Here is a 24,393-nt window from a genome sequence, read left to right as displayed (position 1 = left end):
CCCATGCTCAGCACCACCTTGTAACCCGCTCCCACTGCCAGCCTGGGCCCTGCGCTGGCTCCGGGCTCGCCCGTCGGGGCTGTGCATGGCGACAGCAGCTGTGGCCCCCCTGCTTGCTGTGCCAGGCAGCATTTGTTGCTGCTGGCTGTGGGCTGCCCAGCACACAAGCTCTGGGTGGGCAGCAGCAGCCAACACTTGCCAACACTTACCAGCACGGCAAGTGGCAGTGGGGAGGCCACAGCTGCTGCCACTGTGCACAACCCTGATGGGTGAGCCAGGAGTGAGCGGGGCCCAGGCTAGCAGCGGGGTGGGTTACAAGGTGTTGCTGAGCATGGGGAAAAGTGGCCCCTTGCCCACCCTGTGGCCAGCGCCTCGCACTGTAGCCGCTTGCAGCCTGCCTGGGGCTGCCTGTGCCTGCTCCAGAGAGCCCTGTGTGGGCTGCGAGCGGCTGCAGCAGGGATCGTGGGCCACGTGGCAGGTGAGGGGCTGCTTTTCCCCACGCTCAGCACCAGCTTCTTCCTTGTCAGTGAGCAGGGGGTCAGGGCTGCATTGCCCCCCACCTGTACCATGGGGCTGGAGGGCACTGGAAGTGAGTGGGCAGGGAGCCAGCGGGAGCATGGGGCCTGCACCGGTGTCCCAGGGCCAGTGCCAATGGGGCCCAGAGCAGGGGGCAGGAGCACGGGGTCCCAGCCAGAAGGGGCTCTATGGAGCCAGGCCAGCTCCCCCCTCTCCCTCCTGGTGCAGCCCAGCCCGGCTCTACAGACCCCTGCCAGCCTGCACCTGCTTTGGGCCTCATCAGTGCTGGCCCTGGGACATTTGTCCCAAGATGGTGACCAGGGAACGGGGCACCTGTCAAAGGGCGGGGCTACCCATGCAGTCCTCGATAGCCTGCCAAAACTGGGTAAGAGGCCCTCTGCCCAAAATAATTGCCCGCCCCTGCTTTAGAAGTACTCTCTGCAGCTTGGTATGTGTTATGGCCTAGATTGGCAACTATGTCTAACTAATTACCTGTTCAGCAGATGGGTAAAGGAGTTTGTTTCTAGAACTGACAGTTTTGTATTTTGCTCAAGGCATTGTGGACTGATAGAAAGGAGTTAACATTTCTCTTGCAAATATGCAGCACTTACACAGAATTGTACAAACTAATCTTGGCATGGTACTTGTGAGGAGGAGTCATGTGTTTTACAGATGTGGAACTTGAGACATAATGTTTGCCCACAACAAGTTAAGCTGAGAAAGGAATCTGTAACTGCAGGTTCATCTCACTTAATGATCCAGGCCTGGATGGCTGTCCTGAACTAAATATGCAGTTAATGTCAGGAAGATATTGCAAAGGCATGCTGAGTAATCTCCTGACTTAAAAAGCAGTAATGTTTTGCAGTGTTGTAGGGTTTGTTTGTTTTTTAATTTTTGTATGTGTAGTGCAGTCTAGAAAATAAACCTATACTTTGACACCCTGAGAATTATTAAAGTAGACCAATCTGAGTTGCAACAAGATACCTACAAGATAAAAGGAGTGTGGCTTTTAAAAAATATCTCCACTCTAAGCGAAGTATACAGTGCGGGAGACAGATGCATCTATACTTTAAATATCCAGGCTAAAATTTAGACCCTGATTGTTTGTATAAATATATGAGCAGTCCCCTGAGCTCAGAAAAACAACTTGTCTGAAGCAATGCAAGTGTTTGCAGTCAAGATCACTTGGGGTTTGACTTTACCCTGAGTGAAATATAAAAATTAAATAAAACTTCAACACGAGAAAGTAACATCTTATATTTTACACTTTTATTAATCTGAGGTGCAGGCTAAAATTTACTAGCTGGTTAATCCATTGTCTTTTCTTGAGAGATGGGCATTTCTGTTTAATGTGCGCGTTACTTAGCATAGTCTTTTCAATGCTGCCAGGCTTCTCTGGGCTTGAGTTATATAATACTCCGGTCTTATATGCCCTGCTTGACTTGAATCTAAAGGGACTTCTGGACACCAGCAGGTCCCTGTGCAACTAGAAATTAATGTTGGAGCTCCTTTGTTTTCATGGGTGGGTCATAATGGGAAAAGGTTTGAGCAACCCTGAATCGTACAGCTAGGAATCAGTAGGAAATTGCACTTATAAAGGTAACTGCTTTCTGCTCCACAGAAATTAGACACAAACATGGATGAGGCACTAGTAGCAGAAGTCACTTATAGGCAGCCTCTCCTCTAGGGATGAGAGGTCACTGCATTTGTCCCTTGGACTGGCCAAAGCCTGCAGGCTATTTGTAGTCCTGGGGTGATTTAGCCTAATAACAACATGGCTTGCTTTTATGGTGATTATGATTTAGCCTAATAACAACATAGCTTGCATTTCCCACGATGGAAATGTTTTGCCTGATTGCTGGTGCCAGGGACCAGCAGTACCTGAAAACTGGATTTTCCGGCTTCAGATGGCAGCAGTCTGAAGATGACCAGGGAGAGATGTGTCCTTCCTTCTCAGGGATCTGAAGGGGGAGGGGAATACAGAGGGAGTGGACTTGACCTCCTGAAATGCATAATAATCCAGAAGGCAGGAGGAAGTGTAGGGTTACCATGTTTCCAGGTCCAAAAAAGAGGGCACCTGTCTGGGGGGGGGAGGCAGTTTCTATCTGTTACAGTAAATAAGTGTTATTGTCTCATGTTAAATGTAAAGCAAAAATAATTGTAAAGAAAATTTTAAAATGTACCTTTTTACATGCTGTCAGTCCTGTCCTCCTGCATTTCTTCCGGTTGTGCCCATGTATACCTGTCTGTAGGGTGCATCTTTCTCAGCTGTCCCCACTGCTGCTTTGTGGCGCTGAGCAACCCTAATATGCTGGTGCCCTGCCCCTGCCCATACCCCCAAGCCACACTCCCAAACCACAGCACCCCCAGCCCTGCTAGTGCCCTTCACTCCTGACCCACAGTCCTCCATCTCTGCTGCTGCCCTCACTCCTAACTTGCCACCCCGCTGGTGCTGCCAGTACCCTGCACTCCCAACCCAGTCCTATCCCCTGCCGGTGCCTCTCACTCCCAACCCACAGCCCCCTGACCCCCCCAGGCCTGCTGGAGGGAGCCGCCAGTTGCCCCCCGTCCTGCCCATGTTGCAGTGCGGCGGCTGTGACAACTCTGACTCATGCGGGCAGCGGCGAAATGAGTCCAGTTCCAGTGCAGACTGGAGGGCGGTGGAGCAGAGCTATGTGGCACCCCCTGGCCTAAGCTGGGGCTCCCGCAATGTGCCAGGTGGCCTGGCCCCAGTTCCTCCCCCGCCCCCCTTCCCCCCCGGCAGCATCTCCTGGCTGCCCTGCCCCTGTGAGCATGGGCATCAGCCCTGGCATCGCCAGCCTGGCCACACAGCTCGCTGCTGCCCCCCCATCCCTTTTCCCTGGTGGAGGGGCAGGTACCTCCCCCACACCCCCCTGCTTTGCCACAGCCCCAGCACCCAGACACCTTCTCCCAGCACTGGCAGGCACCTTCCCCCCCAATCACACACCCCTGCCACACATGCCCCTACTCCCACGAGCCCCTGGACAATATCCAAACCCTGGCCCTTCAATCCACCCCCATGGACCTACCTGTATCCAGCTGCCAGGGCTGCTCCCACCTGGCCCTGCCTGGCTGTATGCTGGCCCTGTGTGTGTACATGCACACATGCACTTGGTGCGCCCTGCGTCCAATCACCCTCCCCTGGTTCCCCCCAACCCCAAGTGCCTCCTTGCAGGCTGGAAGGCTGCCAGCCTGCAGAGATACCCTTGGTTTCCTCCTTTAAAGAGGAAAATCTGCATTTTTCCTCAGCAAACAGAAAACCCAGATCCCTGGTAAACAAGCATGCTGCTAGGGCAAGCTGGGAAATACAGTCCTACCAGCATGGATGGCAAAAATGGACTAGCAGGGCAAAATCCTGGACATTTGTTCATATTTTAACCCCCCCCAAAAAAAAAGCCCGGACAGAGATCGAAGGACCCAAAAAGAAGACATGTCCAGGAAAACCTGGACATATAGTAATCCTAGGAGGAAGGCAAAGACAGAAAGGAAGCTTGTTGCTGCCTGCTTCCTGTAAAGAAAAAAAACATCCCACCCACTTCCTTTTGTGAGAGTACCAGCTGGAGGCAGCTTTCCTGTTAGGAGAGGTCCTGATGTCTCTTCTCCCAGATCCAGCTCTCACCTTGCGTGAGACAGTAGAACAAACTCTTCCCTAGCCCTGTTGTGACAGATGAATGTTGCTTGTCCCAATTCCTTCTGTTGCTGCTACAAACTACGCTAAGCATGGCTCTGAGTACCTGACCAATTGCCTACTACAAACCTCATTCTTGTGAAGCATGAGACTGGAAGGCAGAGTTAAAGAGTCCAAGGTAATTTAGCTGTGGGAGTGGTGGCAGAAATCACAGCTTGGGAATTTCTGGCTGTTGCAGAGATCAGCAGAATTAAGCCACTGCAAATCTTGTTTCATCTTCAACTGTAACTGGGTGTTTGTATGACCTTCAACTGGGAACTAATAGGACATACCAGAAGAAAGCAGTGAGCTACAATAGCAGAATCGGCACCTGGTCTTTATAATGTTAAAGGTAGAATCACTTAAACAGTTGGCTTTGTTTATTGTCGACAACTGATCTGGGAATAGAAATCATTTGCTTTGAAATAAAAGAGCACAAACAAGCAGGGAGTGTTCTCCTGCAAGGAACATCATGACTTAATTTGTGCAATCAGGTGTTTAAAGTTTCCTCAGTCTAGGAAGGGTAATTTTAAGTGCTGGGAAACTGAGAGTGGGGGGTTGTAACCAATTCATTACACAATTAATGTCCTTGGTCTTAATAGGGAAATACCTGTGGTTCAGACTGTCAAATGTGGATGCTTTAAAGAGGCTGAATTAGCAAAGGTGCTTGGGTCCTATTAATGTCAGTGTGATTTGTGGGTGCCATCTGAAAATCAGATTATTTTAGATGCCTGTCTATGGGTGTTGGAGCCCAACTTGGTATACACATATATCAGTGTCTTAATACGTATTGTTTGGGTTATGGAGGCTAAAGGTTAATCTGGAGGCTTGATCACATATGAGATCTGATGTAAGCAGTTTCCAATAAATACATTATATTTAAATGTACAGAATTGTTTACTTCCTTCAGTCTTTATGAAACCAAATATAGTTCTTATACAGCCCAGTGGCCAGAAACTAGACTCTATTTGTTTGCTGATTGAATGTGTGATAGCTATGTGTAAGTTTTACCTAGCATAAGCACCACAAGAGGGTGCCATTTACTTGAACATCTCTGTTTTGGAGGACCAGTGTAGTCTATAAACTATGGATGGGCTTGAACTAAACTTGGGATCTGAATGCTGCCTGAACTATACGGGTGCTGGGAATCTGCATGGAACCTAGTTGGCTGCCAGCTTTATCTGATTCACTGACTAATCCTGAGCTCTTTGTGTACAAGATGTATAGAAAAAAATGTAAGATGAAGCAGGGGTTAGTTTAGGACTCATTCACACTGAAACTAAATGGTTTGGATATAGATTTTTGGGATGAAATAAGGGTTTTGAATGCTGACTAGAGATAACAGTGCAGTAAGAATCATCTCTCTGCCATTTGTTGTCTGGCTCTCTGAGATTGGCAGACAAAAATACCCACCGGATGTGTAGCAATCTGTGATCTGCTGGCTGCAGTGAGGTTTCTTTATCACTGCTGTTCCAGTTGCTCACTCACACCACTTTGCAAAGGAGGTAGCACACCACAACTACAAGAGAAAATCTGGTTGGTACTAGAAGATGAGAAATGAGGTATAAACATCTTGTAACTGATAATAACTGAATTAACAACCTGGACATTTTTTTTTTTCTGAAGGGGCCCTTATAGGGTCACTCTCCTCACCTAAAAGGAAGTGAGCCAATCTTATTAATCAAGGAAACAAGATTGCAACAAGACAATTAAAGTTGGTAATGCATAGCTAGCAGCGTGTCAGAAAGGTTCTGTCCAGTTGTACTTTACCTGAAGAATGACTCTCATGAGAAATGCATCTGACAAGGTCTTTGAAGTAGGTGTCAAGGAGGGTAATAAAGGTTGGGGTTTGTTGAGCCCATGGCAAAGGGGATTTTGAACCTATTTGTTAATTAAAAGAAATTAAATGAGGTTTTATCTTTAAATACAGTGAATTACATCATTGTAATTGGAAAAAATTGTATATGCAAAACTAAGCATGGGAAATGGAAAGTACATTTTTACCTTAATCTTTTTAGCTATTTGATTGTATAAAAAATATCTGGCTATGACTATATATTGGATTGGCTCTCTCAGCCCCTTGTTCTGCAGACTGGCACATGTGCATGACATGGTTTATGTGAATATTTCTGTTGACTTCAGTAGGATCATTTCTGTCCATGACTATATGCAATATTGAGGCCACAGGGGCATATTCTTAATTTTAATAATGACTTGGAACATAATCCACTGCAAATTACAATGAAGTAAACAAGCTTTTTTAAAAGTTCCTTCTGAATGGATGTACTCTAACAGGGTTTACAGCCTTGCTGGGTAGGTACACCAAATGACTCTTAAGTAACCCACTATTTTAGATGGTGAAGAATATTAGAAATTAAGAAACTGGATTTCTTGCACGCTGTCCCTATTCAGAATCTAAAGATGGCCTGTGGGCAGAAATACACAGCTTCCAATCTCAAGTGAGACTCCCTTACACAGGAGGGTTATTTCACTCTTGCCTTTCCTCACATCACCTCTGAATCTTGCCACAGGATAACTACAGTTTTTAATGTAATCTTAACACTGGAAGCTGGAGGGAGAGGGAGAAAGAATACCAGAAAAAAATCACTCTGTTTAGCTACCCGTTACTCACCCCAAAGAGTGGGAACATCTATCACTCCTGAACTGGTGAACTCAATGGTATTTAAATCTTATTTCATTGGCTGACACATTCTCCCTCTTTCTCTCTCTGTCATTTCATCAGCATGTCTATTGCTGTGACTCCCAACCAGGGTACCATGAGATTTTTTTTCAAGGGTGCCCCAGGGTACTGCACAATATTAGTACTGCTAGGTGTGCAAACACCCATACATGATTCACAAGATAAACCCGGAAATTTCAAATAGATATTCATAGCATCGAAAATATTCTGACCTGGTGTGGTCTTTCTGAGTTGCTGGTCCTAACTCTATAGTTGCTCTCTATTATTGTTCCATAGTCAAAAATAAGTGAAAGCTAAGAGTTGGCACTTTCTGAGGGATACCTTGAATATAAAAAGGTTGAAAAACCACCAGTGTTTTGTCATTCTTTCCTCAATGCTTCAATTTTGCAAATGAAAGACACTAGTTCACCATCTATGCAAGGTCACTTAAGAGTTTATTTTTAAAGATGTAGATAGAATTATACTTTGCAGTTGCAAAGCCCTTTCTTTCCAACTAGCAGTCAGTGTTTAAGAAAAAATCAGTGAAGATGCACAACACTCCTGTGAGGGGGATAAGTAATTTCAGTTGAGGACACAGACACAGAAGTTGAGACTTGTTCAAAATGAGGCAATAAGCCAATGGTAGTTTCAGGAAAAGAGCCCAGTCATTGGTCTCTTGCTTCCTTGCACTAGTAGAGAACTCTAACTCCTCTTAAAAATAGTTTGATGATTTCATTACTTTATGGTAGTGAGTGATGACTTAGGCCAACTTCTGTTCTGATGGGAAAAATAGTGAAAATGGGTTAACATTCTCATCTCTGTCTAATCACCCTTCACAGGATCTTCAAAAGTGCTCTGTGCTGACTTTGGTCTGCATCAGAATTAATGGAAGTCTTAACTTTGACAGATGTTGGAGAAGGGTCAGATCAATACTGACAGCTTCTGAGAATTCCACCTGAGTTTGAACTTGCTTTCACAGAAATATCAGCAATAGCAAAAACAGGCTTTAGGATTGCAGCACCCTGAAAGTTCACCAAGAAAATTAAATGAGCATTTCAAATTGTATTGATTACCTTGAGAAAGCAATTAAAATGCTGTTTCACAAATCTGACATGGCTAAGAAAGCTGATGTTTGTTTAATTCAGATTGTGCTCTGAAAAAGTATCACTTTAAAGGAAGAGATTTCACAATTTCAGACACTACTTCTGAAACCGACTTCTCCAGGCTGATAGTAATAAAGTTTTCTGGTGCTGTTGGGGGCTCCAGAGCATCAAATTGAGACTGTAGTAATTCAGACGGCATAAAATGTCCTTTCCTCTTCTCCAGGCGTTTAGCAATGAGTTCCTTTGGTCCATCCAAATGAATAAAGAGGATCTTCCCTGCTGCAGTTTCTTTTTGTTTTTCTAACTCATCGTTTTTAGAATATGCTGCCTCTGTTCCACTTACTAATATGCGCCTATACATTTTCTTCAGAGCAGAGCAGGCCAGAATGGCATTTTGTCCAGATGACTCTTCCCTACCAAGAGAAGACAACAGTGAGCAGTACTTTAACAAAAACATCATGCCCATACTTGGTGTAGTCAAAACTGCTGGACTGGCCTCAAGAAGCAATGGGTAGGCAAACCAATACATCTTTGCATAGAACAGCTCTAGGGATCTCTCGGATCAAATCTGAAATACTTTTTCTTGTGTTGTTGTTTGAAAAACAAGATTTAAAAAATATATATTTAATCCTGATAGGGATCATCTCCAGCTTCTGGAGCCTACCTAATGGCCACCGTCCTTCCAAAAGGACTGTCATCAATCCTATTCCTTAAGTGCTCAACAAGAAAGCTATTGAATAGCTTGAGGCTAACTGCAAATGTTTGTTTGGATCGTAAGTCTATAATGAACAGTACATAGTTTTATTTTTTTTAAATGTACAGGCATGCAAAATGCCAAAACCTGTTTTTGAAGGCACCAAACTAAATAGTTTGCCTTAACCACACTGCTACATCTAATATTACTGGGAAAGTTGCATGTATCCTCACTCATCAGTCTTCCAAGTTGCTCAAGGAATTGAAAGCTTCCTAAAAGTGCCAGTCATATTGGCAATCACAAACTCAACCTTCAAGTCAGCAAACAGGTGACTGAAATATCTGCTCAGGTGAAAGTAAACACACATTCTGCAGTCAAGTTGTGATGCAATTATAGATAATAGTAAGTGAATGTGACTACTCTCAATGTATATATGTTCCGTTAAATTTGGGTTGCAGTTACGGGTCCTGATTTCCCAAGAGGATAAAAAGATGCGGTACCTCACTTTCACCTCTGCAAGACCATTCCAGCTTCATTTATAAGTTCTTTAAATTCAGACTGTGCAAAAGGTACAGTCAAACAACCTCTTCTGTAAATTAGCTTGGATCCATTCAAGCTTCTCAGTGGCCCCAGCTGGAGGCCCGCCAGAGGGCAAACAAGGATCATATTCCAAGATAAGAGAAATCGAGTCAAATTCCACAGTACTTAAAATTGGTCAGTTTGCTGCAACAAGGCAGAACCACTTGCTGCTTAGAGCCAAATACTGACGACTGTACAAAACCACAGGAAAGAGGATTTTCTTTGAGGAGTGAGAGAGAAAACCTACCTATACCAGGACAAGGAGTTCTTGTAGAGGAACACCTATTGCTAGTGTAAGCAGTACAGTCCCAGCCCAGTGATGGGATTTTTGGCCACTGTTTTTAAAAAGTTTCTCATTGTTCAGGGATGCAGAAAAACCTACCACTGAGCACTGCCCAACAGTACACAGAGAGAATAGTTTCTCTGCAGGCTTTTTATGGCAGTTTCCCAGCTTTGAAGTCCTTTTGAACCTCTGCTGTAACATTTGGTCCTTAATTATTAAAAAGGCAGTCAGCTGCTGTAATATGGGAAGCACAGTGAAAGAACAGCTTGCCCAGGGACAATAATGCCTTTGGCTTATTAAAAATCTTACTTCAGGTTGCTGATGACTTTGGGCAATTATGACACTGTGTACAAAAAAACACTTTTTTTTTTGGCATACATATGTGCAGGAGAAAAAATTGATTCAGCTGGAAAGCTACTTACTCAAGAGAAATCTACTAGAGCTCAAGAATAGAAAAATCCCTGCATATATGTTATTTGAGCTAACAATGGTATCTGAGTTAACCCTGCTTTTGGAGACAACAGTTACCAGCAACCCACTTTGCAGAATTGATTATAAGTGTAATGTTGCAGAGTTTTTTAGAATAAATGTATTTTTGTGACTATAAGTTTCAAATGGCCCACAGGGAAGTGACTATCTTGATGAAGCTTTCTGTCATGGTTATTTATTTTTTTTAAACTTGCATACTGGGATCAAAGAAGCGCTACTACCTCTCCGGCACCCTTAGAGTATCCAAAGTAAAGGGACTGTTGTTGGTTCTGTTCCCCCTCCTTCTTCGATTCATGGTGTGAGTAAAAACAGGGGCAAGGAGTATCACAGAAATGTTTTTGTGACTAGAAAAGCATGTTGGGATCAGTCACAGTTGCGACCATCTGTGCTGTTTAAAAATTTCTATGGCTTATATTCAGTAGGCAAGTAGCCAATATGGACCCTATTCCTTGCATATCTGCAAGGTTTAACAACAGCTGTGTCCACTGCAGGAAGTCACAAAGGATAAAAGTAATGAAAACACTTAAGTGACTTCAGAGGTTCAATTCCATGCTCAGAAATGACCTGGGCTTCCAATGACGGAAAATCAATGGAACCTAATTTCCAGAGTCACTGCAGCATTTTAGAATTTTTTGCCCCCAATTAATACAGTCTGTTTTCTGTGGGTGCATCCATTAGGCATAACTGATGTCAGGTTTGTTAGTGAATCAACCCCTAGAAATGTCAAGTTCTTGTATGCAGGGCAAAGAAAGAACTAGTTCCCAAACAGTTCTATCAACAGTGGTACTCTTTAGAGGCCAGTTTTACTATGACAGTAACTGTCCCAGGGACAACGGGACTAGAGGGAGTCCCCGGCCCAGGGCGGGGGGGAACATTTACGTATGCTCCGCAGGAGAGGGGAGCAGCGGCGGCGTGCAGGCCGGGGAACCACCTGCGCGGCTCATTAGCCGTGCTTTCATACAGCTGAGGCGGAGCGACGTCAGCGAGAGGCGCCGCTTCGCGGAAATAAAAGGCGGCCCCGAGGAGAGAAGGGGCGCACGGTGGGAGGAGGCGGAGCCTGGGAGGAAGCCCGGGAGTGGAACCGGGCCCCCACAAGGGGCTTTGACCGTGGGCCGAACAGGCTGCAGCCGCGCCGGGAGCAACGGAGGCGGGGAGAGCCGCGCCGCCGGAGAAGAGCCGCGAAACTGACGCGGGAGCCGGCAGAAGCCCCGAGGAGGAGCCTAGAGAGAGGGCCAGCTGGATTCACCGGTGAGGTAACGGGGGACGAGCTGGCAGAGGCTCCGGGGAGCCGGCGGGAGACTCCGGTGAAGGAACCGGATTGGAGCCAGCGGGAGCCCCGGTGAAGGAACCGGGTTGGAGCCGGCGGGAGCTTCGGTGAGGGAACCGGGATAGAGCCGGAGGGAACCCGGCGAGGGAACCAGGGAAGACCGGGCAGAGGTCCCGGCGGGGTGTCGGGGAAGAGAGCCGCAAAGGGCGGAGAGGGCCCTCGACGCTCAGTCTTCGCTCGGGGACGAGGGACGGAAGGTCCACGACCCAAGGTGGCGTTGGCCGGGGTGTAGGGGAGGTCGGAGCCCCGTGTGAGCCCGCCCAGGGGCGCTTCGGCGCTGGAGGCCGCAGCGAGGGGGACACCCCTGCGGCAGGCCCAGCCACGACCGTGGCTGGCGAGTTCCAGGGACTCCCCAGCGAGAGCAGGGCAGGCCCGGTCAGCCGCCTCCGCAAGAGTTGCCCGGGAGCACCTCCTGGAACAGAGGTGGGCACAACATGGTGGCAGCGGTGGGATGACAGAGAACCCCGACCTGGCGACTTACGCCGACATGCAGGCCCTGGCTATAGGCCCCGTTGATATGCTCAGGCAGAACGTGCAACTGCTGACCCAGATTCTGGGCGCACAGCAACAGATGTTGGACCAGCAACAAGAATGGCGCCAGCACAGCTTGGCATCCTTTAAGATGCCCAAGATGACCAAAGAGGATGACCCGGAGGCGTATATTGAGGCCTTTGAACGGCATGCCCTCGTGATAGGGTTGGATAAAAGATACTGGGCCAGCCAGCTGGGGGCCTTAGTAGTGGGCAAGGCCCAAGCCGCGTATCGGGCCCTGTCGAGGGAGGATGCCCTGGACTACGAGTCTGTGAAGGAGGCCATCTTGTATCGCTTAGAGATCAACCCCGAGCACTACCGGCGACGATTCCAAGCTAAGAAGGGCCACGAAATAAGACAGCCAAGAGTGTTATTACAACAGTTGCGCGACTTGCTGGATAAGTGGGTGAGCCCAGCGGAACAGGACCGGGAGGCCCTCGCCGACCAGATCATCCTGGAGCAGTTCCAGAACGACTTAGAGGAGCGGACGCAACGATGGGTCCGGCAGCACACCCCACGGAATTGTGAGGAAGCTCTGAGGTTGGCTGAAGCTTTCACTGCCTCGGAGGCATATTACCCCAGGGAGAGAAGGAGCCAGGGACCCTCGGTGGCGGCCCCATGAGAACCGGAACGCAGACGTCCACCCGATTGAGGGACTCCCAGGGATATGGTGTGCTTCCGGTGCGGGCAGAAGGGCCATTTTTCCAGAGAGTGCCCGCGGTAGGCCACGGAACGATGGGCCCCCGATAACCGAAAAGAGCCCCAGCGGAGCGGTGGTGAGGCCAAAACCTCAGCGAGCCTATGGACTGCAGTTATGTGGTCGGCGGAGGGAACGCGGCTTGGAAGCGCCCGGTTGTCACGGCGTGGGTGGAAGGCCGCCCCATGCAAGCTACCTTGGATTCGGGATGCGCCCAATCCCTCATCAGGGAGGATTTGATGCCACCGCATGGTCGGAGGACAGCAGCCCCCGTGAGAATTGCCTGCCTCCATGGGGATGCGAAGCAGACCGAGCGCCAATGGGTCCGCCTACAGGTAATGGAACATCAGGGAGAACTCCTGGTGGGCATGGTGCCCCGGTTAGCCTGTGAAATGCCCCTGGGGCGCGACTGGGCACCGATATATGACGTTCTGGACAGGGTAAGGGACGCAGAAGCGGCCCGGAAAAGGATCCAGAGCTGAGAGGGCTGGTTGGGAGAGCTGGAAGAAGACGAGGGGCCAACTGATGAGGCGAATATGTTGGACCTCGACAACCTCACAAGTAGTCTCCTGTTCCGCGACGCCCAGGAAAAGGATCCGGAGATTGGGGCGCTCCGAGAGCAGGCCCAGGGTACCCAAAGGGCCCCTACGTCGGCACGGGAAGGACAGGCCCACTTTGAGGTAAGGGATCGACTCCTGTACCGCCTACAGGGGGACGGGGGGAGGAGGCCGAGGGCCCACAGCTAGTGGTGCCCGCCCAATTCCGCCAGGCTATTTGGCAGTTGGCGCATGCGAGCCCAGTAGGGGGGCATCTGGGCCGGGACAAAACCCTCGCGAAGGTGAGCAGATGGTTCTTTTGGCCCGGGATGAGGGAGGAAGTAGCCCGCCGGTGTGCGGCCTGCCCCATTTGTCAAAAGACAAGAACCGAACGCCCTCCTCGGGCCCCCCTCCAGTCCATGCCTATTATTACCACCCCGTTCGTGAGAATCGCGTTAGACGTCGTGGGCCCTGTGCCCCGCAGTAGCTCGGGTCACCGATATATTCTAGTTATCGTGGATTATGTCACCCGATACCCGGAGGCGATTCCCCTGCAAACAGTGACGGCACCGCGTATTGCGGAGGAGCTAATAAATTGGATAACCCGAGTGGGGATTCCACAAGAAATCCTGACAGACCAGGGGAAGAATTTCATGTCGGGAGTTTTGAGATCGGTATGCCGGACCCTTCAGATAAAGCAGCTCCGCACCTCGGTCTACCATCCCCAGACCAACGGGCTGGTGGAACGCCTTAATGGAACCATAAAGCGGGCATTGCGCCGGTGCATACAGGGGGATCCCCGGAAATGGAACCTCCTCCTCCCCCTAATACTATTCACTCTCAGGGACACCCCCCCAAGAATCCACAAAGTTTTCACCGTTTGAGCTGGTATTGGGGCATCGCCCGCGGGGCCTATTACAGGTCCTAAGAGAAGGATGGGAGCGAGGAGAAGGGCCCTCCCAGGAGCCGAGGACCTACCAGCAGACGTTCCAACAGAGGATTAGGTTGGCCCAGGACCTGGCCCACGAGAACCTTAGGGAAGCCCAAGCCTGCCAAAAGGGTCAGTACGATCGCTGGGCCAAGGAGCGAGAATTCGAACCGGGGCAGAGGGTCCTGGTATTACTCCCTACATCCACCAGTAAGCTCCTAACACAGTGGCAAGGGCCGTTCGAGATCCTCCGCCGGGTGGGGCCCGTAGATTGAGGTTCACCGACCTGGACACCTCCGGGAGAAACAGATCTACCACGTGAACCTCCTGCGGGAATGGCGGGATCCCGAGGGATGAGCAGCCTTTTCCGAGGCTGAGGATGAAGAACTAGGCCCCCAAGGGCCACAGAGAGGGATGGAGCCTGCTCCAGAAGATACCCCAATCAGGCTGGGGAAGGAATTAACTCTGGCACAACAGCGAGAGGCCCGAACCCTGATAGACGAATTCAGAGAGGTCTTTCGTGAAGAGCCCGGCTGGGTTCGGGATGCGTGCCACACCATAAAAACACCCCCCGGAGCAATAGTAAGGGAGAGATGGCGACCCATTCCCCACCATCTCCTGGAAACGATCCGCAAGGAGGTTGAGTCCATGTTGCAGTTAGGAGTTATCCGGCCTTCCAGAAGTCCCTGGAGAAGCCCCTTGGTACCTGTGCGTAAGCCGGACGGATCATTAAGACTGTGCGTGGACTACCGGCGCTTGAACGCCATGGCGGTCTTTGATGCATTCCCCATGCCCCACGTGGCAGAGCTGGTGGAAAAGATAGGAGACGCACAGTATATATCGACCCTTGACATGGCCAAGGGATATTGGCAGATTCCGGTAGCCAAGAGAGACCGGCAGAAAACGGCGTTCGGCACCCCGTGGGGGCTGTACAAATTTGTTAGGATGCCTTTTGGATTGCACGGCGCCGCCGCAACGTTCCAACGGTTGATGGATCAAATCCTGGCGCCCCACACCGAATATGCGGCCGCGTATATAGACGACATCATCATATACACCCGGACGTGGGAACAACACGTGGGAGCCCTTCGGGCCGTCCTCACAGAGTTGAGATGCGTCAGCCTAACCGCGAATCCTCGGAAGTGCGCTTTTGCGCAGAAAGAAACAAAATATTTAGGGTTCTTGGTCGGCAGGGGCACAATTAAACCGTTGGCCGACAAAGTAGAAATTATCCAAAACTTCACGGCCCCACAAGATTGTCGCCAGTTACGGTCCTTCCTGGGACTAATCAATTATTATAGGCGGTTCGTACCCCATTTCGCAGAGTTAGCAGCACCCCTGTCGGGGGCCCTCAAAGGGCGGAAAACGGGAGTAGTCAGGTGGTCGGAGGAGATGAGACAAAGTTTTGAAAAGTTGAAGAGGGCATTATGCAAAGACGTCATAATCCATACCCCTGACTTTCAAAAACCCTTTATCTTGCAGACAGACGCCTCGGAGACGGCGGTGGGCGCAGTCCTCACCCAAGAAGAGGGAGGGGGCGAAAGACCTGTGGCATATGCGAGCCGCAAGCTACTGCCGGCAGAAAAAAGGTACGCCACTATTGAGCACGAGTGCCTGGCAATTCGGTGGGCGGTGGATTACTTCAGGTACTACCTGATGGGCCGAGAATTCACACTAGTGACGGACCACACTCCACTGAAGTGGCTAAGTACGGCCAAGTCCGATAATGCGCGGATCACCCGGTGGGCATTAGCGCTCCAACCGTATAAGTTCCGCGTCACATACCAACCCAGGAAAACCAACACCATGGCGGACTTCTTATCTAGGTGTGGAAATGAAGACCAGGCCGGGGACCGAGAGGATCCAGGGAAAGGGTGGACCGACCCTACAGGTACGACCCGCAGGGGAAACAAAGCAGTGCCCCAAGGCATCTTAAGGGGGGGGTTATGTCCCAGGGACAACGGGACTAGAGGGAGTCCCCAGCCCAGGGCCGGGGGGAACACTTATGTATGCTCCGCAGGAGAGGGGAGCAGTGGCGGCGTGCAGGCCGGGGAACCACCCGCGCGGCTCGTTAGCTGCGCTTTCATACAGCTGAGGCGGAGTGAAGTCAGCGAGAGGCGCCGCTTCGCGGAAATAAAAGGCGGCCCCGAGGAGAGAAGGGGCGCGCGGTGGGAGGACGCGGAGCCCGGGAGGAAGCCCGGGAGTGGAACCGGGCCCCCACAAGGGGCTTTGACCGTGGGCCGAACAGGCTGCAGCCGCGCCAGGAGCAACGGAGGCGGGGAGAGCCGCGCCGCCGGAGAAGAGTGGCGAAACTGACGCGGGAGCCGGCAGAAGCCCCGAGGAGGAGCCTAGAGAGAGGGCCAGCTGGATTCACCGGTGAGGTAACGGGGGACGAGCTGGCAGAGGCTCTGGGGAGCCGGCGGGAGACTCCGGTGAAGGAACCGGATTGGAGCCGGCGGGAGCCCCGGTGAAGGAACTGGATTGGAGCCGGCAGGAGCCCCGGTGAAGGAACCGGGTTGGAGCCGGCGGGAGCTCCGGTGAGGGAACCGGGATAGAGCCGGAGGGAACCCGGCGAGGGAACCAGGGAAGACCGGGAAGAGGTCCCGGCGGGGTGTTGGGGAAGAGAGTCACAAAGGGCGGAGAGGGCCCTCGACGCTCAGTCTTCGCTCGGGGACGAGGGATGAAAGGTCCACGACCCAAGGTGGCGTTGGCCGGGGTGTAGGGGAGGTCGGAGCCCCGTGTGAGCCCGCCCGGGGCACTTCAGCACTGGAGGCCACAGCGAGGGGGACACCCCTGTGGCAGGCCCAGCCACGACCGTGGCCAGCGAGTTCCAGGGACTCCCCAGCGAGAGCAGGGCAGGCCCGGTCAGCCGCCCGCGCAAGAGTTGCCCGGGAGCACCTCCTGGAACAGAGGCAGGCACAGTAACTATTAAAGCTTCTCACAGAATATAGAATAGTTTTATTAACTGTGTAATATGATTACAAGGCTAAATACGCCTGTTTCCCAGAATGCAGTGGAAAAAGAAAACATCCTTGCATTTGTCTTGGGCCAATCATCATTACAGTGCATCCTTATTGTAAGTGAGTTTCTCTTACCTCATTAATATATCATGTAATTTGCAAAGCCATGGGATCCTGTCCTAAAAACAAAACAAGTTAACTTAAGTATTCTCTGAAGTTACTTAAAATAGTTGCTTCTACTATCCATGTAGCAGTTAGATTCCAACAGAAACCTGTTAGATCTCTTTCAGTTTCTTTTTAGTTGTGATAACACAAATAGGCCACTTTTCTTCTTTCTGCAGCCAAATCAACAAACTGACCCAGGACCATTTCTACATCCAAGACCAACCTTTTCTCATTTCATTCACAAAATCCAAAAGCACATCTCAGTTACATAAACTTCCTTTGACAGAACATAGTACCAGAACAGAGTGAATTTACCAGGAAATGAATAGGAATTCTTAACACTTGAAAACACAATAAATTAAAATACCACTCTACATCATTTTAGTTCCAGGCCTTTGATTGCCAAGGTATGTATATATATTTAATGGACAGCTTATTTACAAAATCTGTTAATGTAAAGCTATTTGCGTTATAGTAAAGCAACTAAAACATAAATACCAAGCAGACCAATCCCTCGAGTGGGGCGACAAATCAGGGCAACCACCCTGGGCCCTGAGCTTTAGGGGGCCCTGCGATCAGTGCTGTACAGGCCCCGCCAAAGGTGTCACCACTCCACGTGGTCACCGTGCACCACCGCCTTCACGCTCTGGCTGCTCACCACTCCCGCACAGGCTGATATGCGCTGGGCCCCACACACCCCTAGGGTCAGCTCTGATACCAAATATACAGTTACTAAGCAATTTTAATTCTACACGCAAACTTATGCATGTTCATGCACAGTAGAATTAAAGTTGCTTAGTAATTGTATACCTTGGTATTTATCTGTCAATTGCTTATAGAGCATGTGTGTGCATGTGTATATACATATATGTATACATACATACATACAGATACATTTCTACATATCTACACACACATATACTTATTAGTAATTCTACCTCTATCTATATGAACCTATACTACATTCTCCAAGGGACCCCTGCTTTATTCAGTATATATTAAGAGTGTACCAAATAAAGTTTTCCAGTCTCACTCCCCTTGCCTCTGTATCCAGAAATACTATCGTTGTGTGAAAGTTGGAGGAGTGAGCTTTTATCTACTTTGATGGCTTTAATTACTTTAAATTGCATGTGAAGGGTGGCCAGAAAAGGTTGATGGAAATGATCTTTATTATTCCAAACATATGTATTATTTGGTTTGACATAATAGTTTGTAAACCTTAGACAAAGAACAAGAAATTTTGTTCTCTACTTATCTCATAAATTGAACAGCTAAGTCTGTTTTAACAGGGGTGTTTTTGCATCCTCACCTCTCCCACCTTTTTATTCTCTTAACACGTTAGTATTCATGTGTCATGCTTTGGATCAGGTATACGCAAGGCTTTCAGGAACTGCCCTACGGTGTCTGAAACAGACTTAAATTCACTTCTCTGTGATAATTAACTTATATCATATTTATGTCAGTGGCAATCAGAACTAAACTCAGTTGTTGCCATGTTTCTACAGCACCTTTGCTCAGTGAAGGGGTACCCTCTAACGACAGGTTCACTTGGCTTAAATAAGCTAGGCAAATACAATAAAAATGATCAATTAGCTGCTTAATATCATCCAATTTAAGCTTTAAGTTTGCTGAAGCTTTTGTCATAACTGCTCAGCATTAAATGGATGCTCAAGCTTCACCTTTCTGTCTAGGAAATGTTGGACAAGTGTTACTAAATGAAGGCATGGAAGAGTAAGGGGAGCTACCCTCTTCACTGCAAAACCTCTTCCTGCCTATACTTTTTCAAGTAGGCCTCCATAATTTCACAACACCTGTATCTACGGCACTTGCGTGGCATCATGTACCAGTGCATAATGTCTTAAACTTCTCTGTACAGCATTTTGCTCTATTGCTCTTTAAACTAGCTGTCTCTAGATGCTAACTCCAATGAACTCCCCAGGTTTAAATAGAGATTAGTTTTAAACAAACATGTAGAAACTTTCTAATCTCTCAATTTCCCTTGAAGGGTATCCCAATTCAGCCTGTAGAGTAATGAAGATAGTTCCTGGCTATTGCAGGAACTGACTGCAGTTTTGGGACAAGAGGGGGCTTCCATAAAAGATCTCAGATTATTGTAATTTCCTAAACTTTTCAGTTACCCATTCCATATATGCTAACCATACTGAAGATCTATTTAAGTTTAACTGTTCTGCTACTGAAAGGTCTTCTGCTGCATGATTTTTCTGTTCAACTGGGCAATAAGATGAAGCAACACACTGGCTAACACATTTGGTGAACACTAAGCTGTGAGGAAGCCTAGAATGTTGAGAGATTAACAAATGCTTTAAATTAAAATAAAATTAAGTTTGCTAATCTGTTCATGTGGTGTGGACAGACCTGGAGTAGAGAACCCAGTTTAAGAAACAGTACATAAAATAAAGGTTTAAGGAGCAATTATTTTAGCCACTGGTAGGCTGCTGAAGTGGATTTCCAAGGGAGTTAACAGTTTTTTAATATTAATGTGTGTAATTAAGCAAAGCTGTCTGATGATACGTGATATGGCCCAGTGCCCAGATTGTACATGATGATGCAGGTGAACAGACCCTTTCTGAGTCCTGTGCAGATCTGTATCTGTGCAGGGGCCTGACCTGGTGACTCAGTGTACAGGCAGAAGTGTAAAAGTCTGTGAATATTTGGTTTGTTTGACAGTTGTCAAATATTTTGGGTTTTTTTAGGTAGGAGCAGGAAGTATGAATTGTTATTCATACCACCTCTCTTCAGATGTCCCCAGACTGGGGAGCATGGTTTGTTTGCATGGAAAAATGCTTACTCTTCTATGGGACAGAAAAGCATTCATCATTTAGACTGGAGATGGCACAAACATCTGAAAATTGGGTATTTTTCTCAGAAAATACAAATATTTTTAAACAGGAAAGACAGCCAAGTTACTTATTCTGCATTGACCACTGCCACTCTTTTACCTAGTACTCCTTTCCTCACAAAAAGATTTAGTTGTCTTGTTGAAGGAGGGTTTGATAAGCACTCTAGGAAGTCCCACAGCCTGTGGCTATATGCATACGGCAGCCCCCTGGAGTTCTCTGGGATACATCCACAACCCCTCAGCTTTGCTAACGATGACACCTGCCTTGACTCCCCTCTATTATTCTCCAATTGCACTGTTCAAATCCTTTCTAGAAACCTGCTTTTGCCATCAAATCTGAGATAGGAAGGAAAAGTTAATGGTGGGATTGAAGTCAATACTTTGATGGGAGCAAAGTTTGGCCAATTCTTTCTTGAGTGCTTTTTAAAATCCCACCCAAATCCAATAACACAACTATCAAAATGTTTTCATCTCTTACTGACAGCCTGATGCTGTTGTCACATTGACCTTCCTTTTTCATTCTCCACCCTATCTCTCTCTCTCTCTTTATATTATCCTGAGTTGACATATACACTCTCTGGATCAAAGGGCATGCCTTTACTTTTTATGCGGCACCACACATACTGGGGAGGGATATTTTATAAGTAATAGTTTACAAGTGGGGAAAAAAGAACCCTCCCCCTCATCCCTAACAAGGAGCCCTGCAAACTCATTCAGAGCACAATTCACTGTCACATGATTTCTCAAGAATTAGAAAGGTAAAACATGTTGACATCTTTGCCTTCAGGATTATATATAACTACCTGGTCATTTAGTGGAATCCCTTCTGCCATTTTCTTTTTATTCTCTGGAGGATGATAGTCATCACCATCATAGGATTTCCAGCCCAGCTAAGAAAAAAAAAAAATTATGTATCTCTCTCACAGTATCCCAGTAGTTTATCAACAAAGCATCCCAACACATACAGTCATTGGATGCCTGAAGGCCTCTTGCACCACAACATGAGTCATCTTCTCTAGAATGATATTGGCCATAAAGGCTAGGTATCATCACAAAGAAGAATAACAAGTTAATCCACTCTGCTTGCTTTGTAAGTCTAAGTCATGTTACATTACGCCATGGCTTCTCCTATATACACCTGATTTGTGAGGAGATGGAATAAATGATTTGCAACTGGATATTATTTAACATATCACAAAGTTTATAACTCAACAATGACTTGCTAGAAGAGAACAGAAATGCTATTTAAAGTAAAATAGCTGTCCTACAATTGACAAAATAACATAAAGCCATACCTTCTCTGCCAGATGTGACCCCACCGTGGTCCTGTAAGAGAACACAGGGAAAATGTACTTAAACATGACTTCCTAGTGTTTAGTTAGTCTTAAAAAAGGAAAGCGTTGTCTTTCTTTCTGGGAATGGAACTGCTAAAAATGTAGAAATTGCCACAGTACATCCCAACAATGGTCTGTTTCATCTCTTATTCAGCCACTAACAATTGCTACTAACCACCTGCCCTAGTAATTCTGATGTTTCCTATGCAAAAATCATAACACAATACTCTTGGTATTGGATGAATGTTCATGTATACAATTACTACAGAAATAAATACAATCTACTTTAAGGACTTTAAACTGAAGAGGACTGTAAACAAAAAGACAGTAAACTGAAAATCGTCCTCACATTTTGTTCCTTCTATTCCCCGGCATGTTACTGTACGCCAGTGAAACTTAAAAAACAAAGCAAAAAAAACCAACCGCAGTCACTTAGTGAATGCTTCTACATACTCACATTTACTGCACAGTAACCAAAATTACTGCACAGTACAGGCGTGCGTCTACATGTGCATGCCTGTTCTGCATAGTAAATATGACAACTTACGCTGACTTGAGCATAAATTTGATACCCACATCATGCAGGTATCAAATTTATGCCTGATTAGTTACTGTTTGGTAACGCACATGTAGACACCTTACTACTTTTTTTATTTAAAAAAATACATAGTTCAGGCTAAGTACTGGATTTCTCTTTTATTTCCAGAATTTAATAATGTAACAAACTCCCTAGGTCTTTTGGACAGGACATTATTTATACCTGTACAGTGCCTGGCACAGTTTGGAAACATACGATCTGAAATACTTAAGTTTTCAATTTTGAAACAGCACAACCCTATCATTCCAAACATTACAAAGTGTGAAATAAGAATATTAATCAGTATTTCAGATTCTTAGCATGTATTATACAGTAAGATTAGAAGCAAGAGGCTGTGGTAATACTTAGAAACTCACAGACACTTGCTTTTCTTCAAAAGCAGCAGGCTATATCAGGCTTTTAAAAGCATTTCACCTACAATCAGCTGCTTTTAACTTTTACATCAACTGATATTGCAGCATGGAAAGAAATAATCCATCTTGACTGAGATGACACGAGGAGTCTCATCTTTTACGATTTGTCATTATATCCACAACAAATTTGGATTATTCATTGGTTAAGTGCCAACTATATTTCTTTTACCAATGCTGTGAAATGTACAAATCCATTGTAAATACAGTAGTAAAAATGACTTGAGAGTATAATTAGGAATCCTGCAGTGAAACAGGGCAAGAAAAAATGTAGACTGAAAAATCAGAAAACCCTTTCTAGGGGAAAGAATGAGACAATGGAACAACCACTTAAACAAAGTGGTCCTGATCCAGCACTGAACTGGTCTTAATTGGGCACTTCTAAGAAGATGAATGATGTCAAGTGGAACCAGGATCATTCCTATCTAGGTGGTTTGCCAGAGAGGAGGAACGGGAGAGCTGGTTGCTTGTACAGCAGAGTCCTGCATCTCCATGCAGCTGGAGCTCCTCTGTGGACCTGCACATCTGACTAGAGAAGCAAAATAAAAAGATTAAAAAATAAATAAAAAATAAATAAGATATAAAAAAAAAGAAAAATGAAAAGCGAAAATGAAAAGTAAAAATGAGTGTAAAATGAAAAATGAAAAGCAAAAATAAACGTGAAAAATGAAAAGAGAAAGTGAAAATTATTTTTGCTTTTCATTGTTCACTTTCTCTTTATGTTTTTCATTTTCTCTTTTCACATATGAAAAGCAAAAATAAAAGTGAAAAGAGAAAATGAAAAATGAAAAGAGAAAGTGAAAAATGAAAGGCAAAAATAAAAATGGAAAATGAAAATAGATAAAAATGAAAAAAATCGAAAAAGTAAAATAAAAAGTAAATGAAAAAATGACAAATCAACAAGAAAAAGAAACACACACTAAAACATGAAAAAAAAAATGAAAAATGCAAAAAAAAAGTGGGGGGGGGATGCACGAGGAAACGAAGAGGCAGTAAAGGGGCAGCAGAGGCCCGGCCGGGCGGCGGAGGAGCCGGGGGGGGGCCGAGCCCCCGCAGCGCGGACACTGGCGCCGCCCCGGGCGGGTGGAGCCCGCCTGCTGCCCCTCGGCGGCCCGGCAGCAAACGCGCGCCCGGGCAGCCTCCCTCCCTGTCCCCTTTGAAGAGACACCTACTTCCCTGAGCCGCTCACGCCCATCACCACCAGCTGTACCATGGCGAGCCCGCCCGCCGCACCGCTGTCACTGCCGCTGCCGCCAGCTCCCTGCTCCCCGCCGCCCCGGCCCGGCCCGGCCCTGCCCCTGGGAGCGGCCTCTGCCCCCGCAGCCACCTGCGGCGCCCGCCCCGGCCCGTCGCCTCCTCCTGCTCCGAGGGGGCCTGAAGAGCAGGTCGTGGCTTATGGGGAGAGCAGAGCAGGAGGGTTTGGCCTGCAAACGCAGCAGCCCCTGCCCCCTCACTCCGCCTCCCCGCTGGCAGGCCTGGGCTCTGAGGGGTAAAACAAGCTCCTGCAGGGCAGGCAGGGGGTGTTGGGAGCTCTTGCTGTAAAACCTGTTGAGGTGTGCTCCAGCTTCAAACCAAGCCCTCATTTTGGTTCTTCAGACTGGCCTTTGTCAAGCAAGGGGCAGCTTAGGCACCCTGAGGTGTCGTGGGAGCCCTTGAAGGGTGCCCCAGGCAGTGTGAGGAGAGAAGCAGATAAGGGCAGGCTCAGGCTCTCCCTGCCTGGCTGCTCCCCCCTGCCTGACTCTCTCTGCAAGGCAGCTAGCACTGTAATAAGCACATTCAACTTTTAAATGTGTTTCTCTGTTCACAGAAGGTAAGGGGGACAGGGGGCTGCAGTCTTAAAAAGTCAGAGCCGCGGCTTCAAGCATATTTATCAACGGGCATTCTGTGTTACAGCCTCTGTCTGCAGTGGGGCTCTCTTCAGGCAAGCCTCACAGACAAGACGATGGAGAGCCCTGTGATTTTATGTCCAGCCTCCTGTCTTCCTGACACTTCATTCATCTAACTACACAATTGCC

General features: G+C 47.6%; 1 protein-coding gene across 1 annotated transcript; it reads right to left on the bottom strand.

Moving 5' to 3' along the window:
• Positions 1-7,322: 7,322 nt before the first annotated feature.
• IDNK (IDNK gluconokinase) lies at positions 7,323-23,716 on the bottom strand. The gene is made up of 5 exons (XM_006263724.4): positions 23,551-23,716; positions 21,332-21,362; positions 20,840-20,926; positions 17,147-17,190; positions 7,323-8,400 (listed from the first exon to the last, which is right to left on the bottom strand). Exons 1-5 carry the CDS (start codon positions 23,589-23,591, stop codon positions 8,049-8,051), a joined length of 555 nt encoding a protein of 184 aa, XP_006263786.1. The 5' UTR covers positions 23,592-23,716; the 3' UTR covers positions 7,323-8,048.
• Positions 23,717-24,393: the final 677 nt, after the last annotated feature.

This window comes from Alligator mississippiensis, chromosome 3 (genome assembly GCF_030867095.1).
Source record: "Alligator mississippiensis isolate rAllMis1 chromosome 3, rAllMis1, whole genome shotgun sequence".
NCBI classification, from domain to species: domain Eukaryota; kingdom Metazoa; phylum Chordata; order Crocodylia; family Alligatoridae; genus Alligator; species Alligator mississippiensis.
The sequence above is the reverse complement of the archived record's forward strand: the minus strand, read 5'-3'. Positions and strand labels throughout refer to the sequence as shown.

What these genes read in the sequence shown, in the direction of transcription:
- IDNK (XM_006263724.4), bottom strand. Translation starts at nt 23,591, where the DNA reads ATGGTACAGCTGGTGGTGATGGGCGTGAGCGGCTCAGGGAA. An exon ending in GGCGTGAGCGGCTCAGGGAA is followed by an intron (nt 21,363 to 23,550) that starts GTAGGTGTCTCT and finishes GTTCTCTTACAG; the next exon opens with GACCACGGTGGGGTCACATC. An exon ending in GGATTCCACTAAATGACCAG is followed by an intron (nt 17,191 to 20,839) that starts GTAGTTATATAT and finishes TTTTGTTTTTAG; the next exon opens with GACAGGATCCCATGGCTTTG.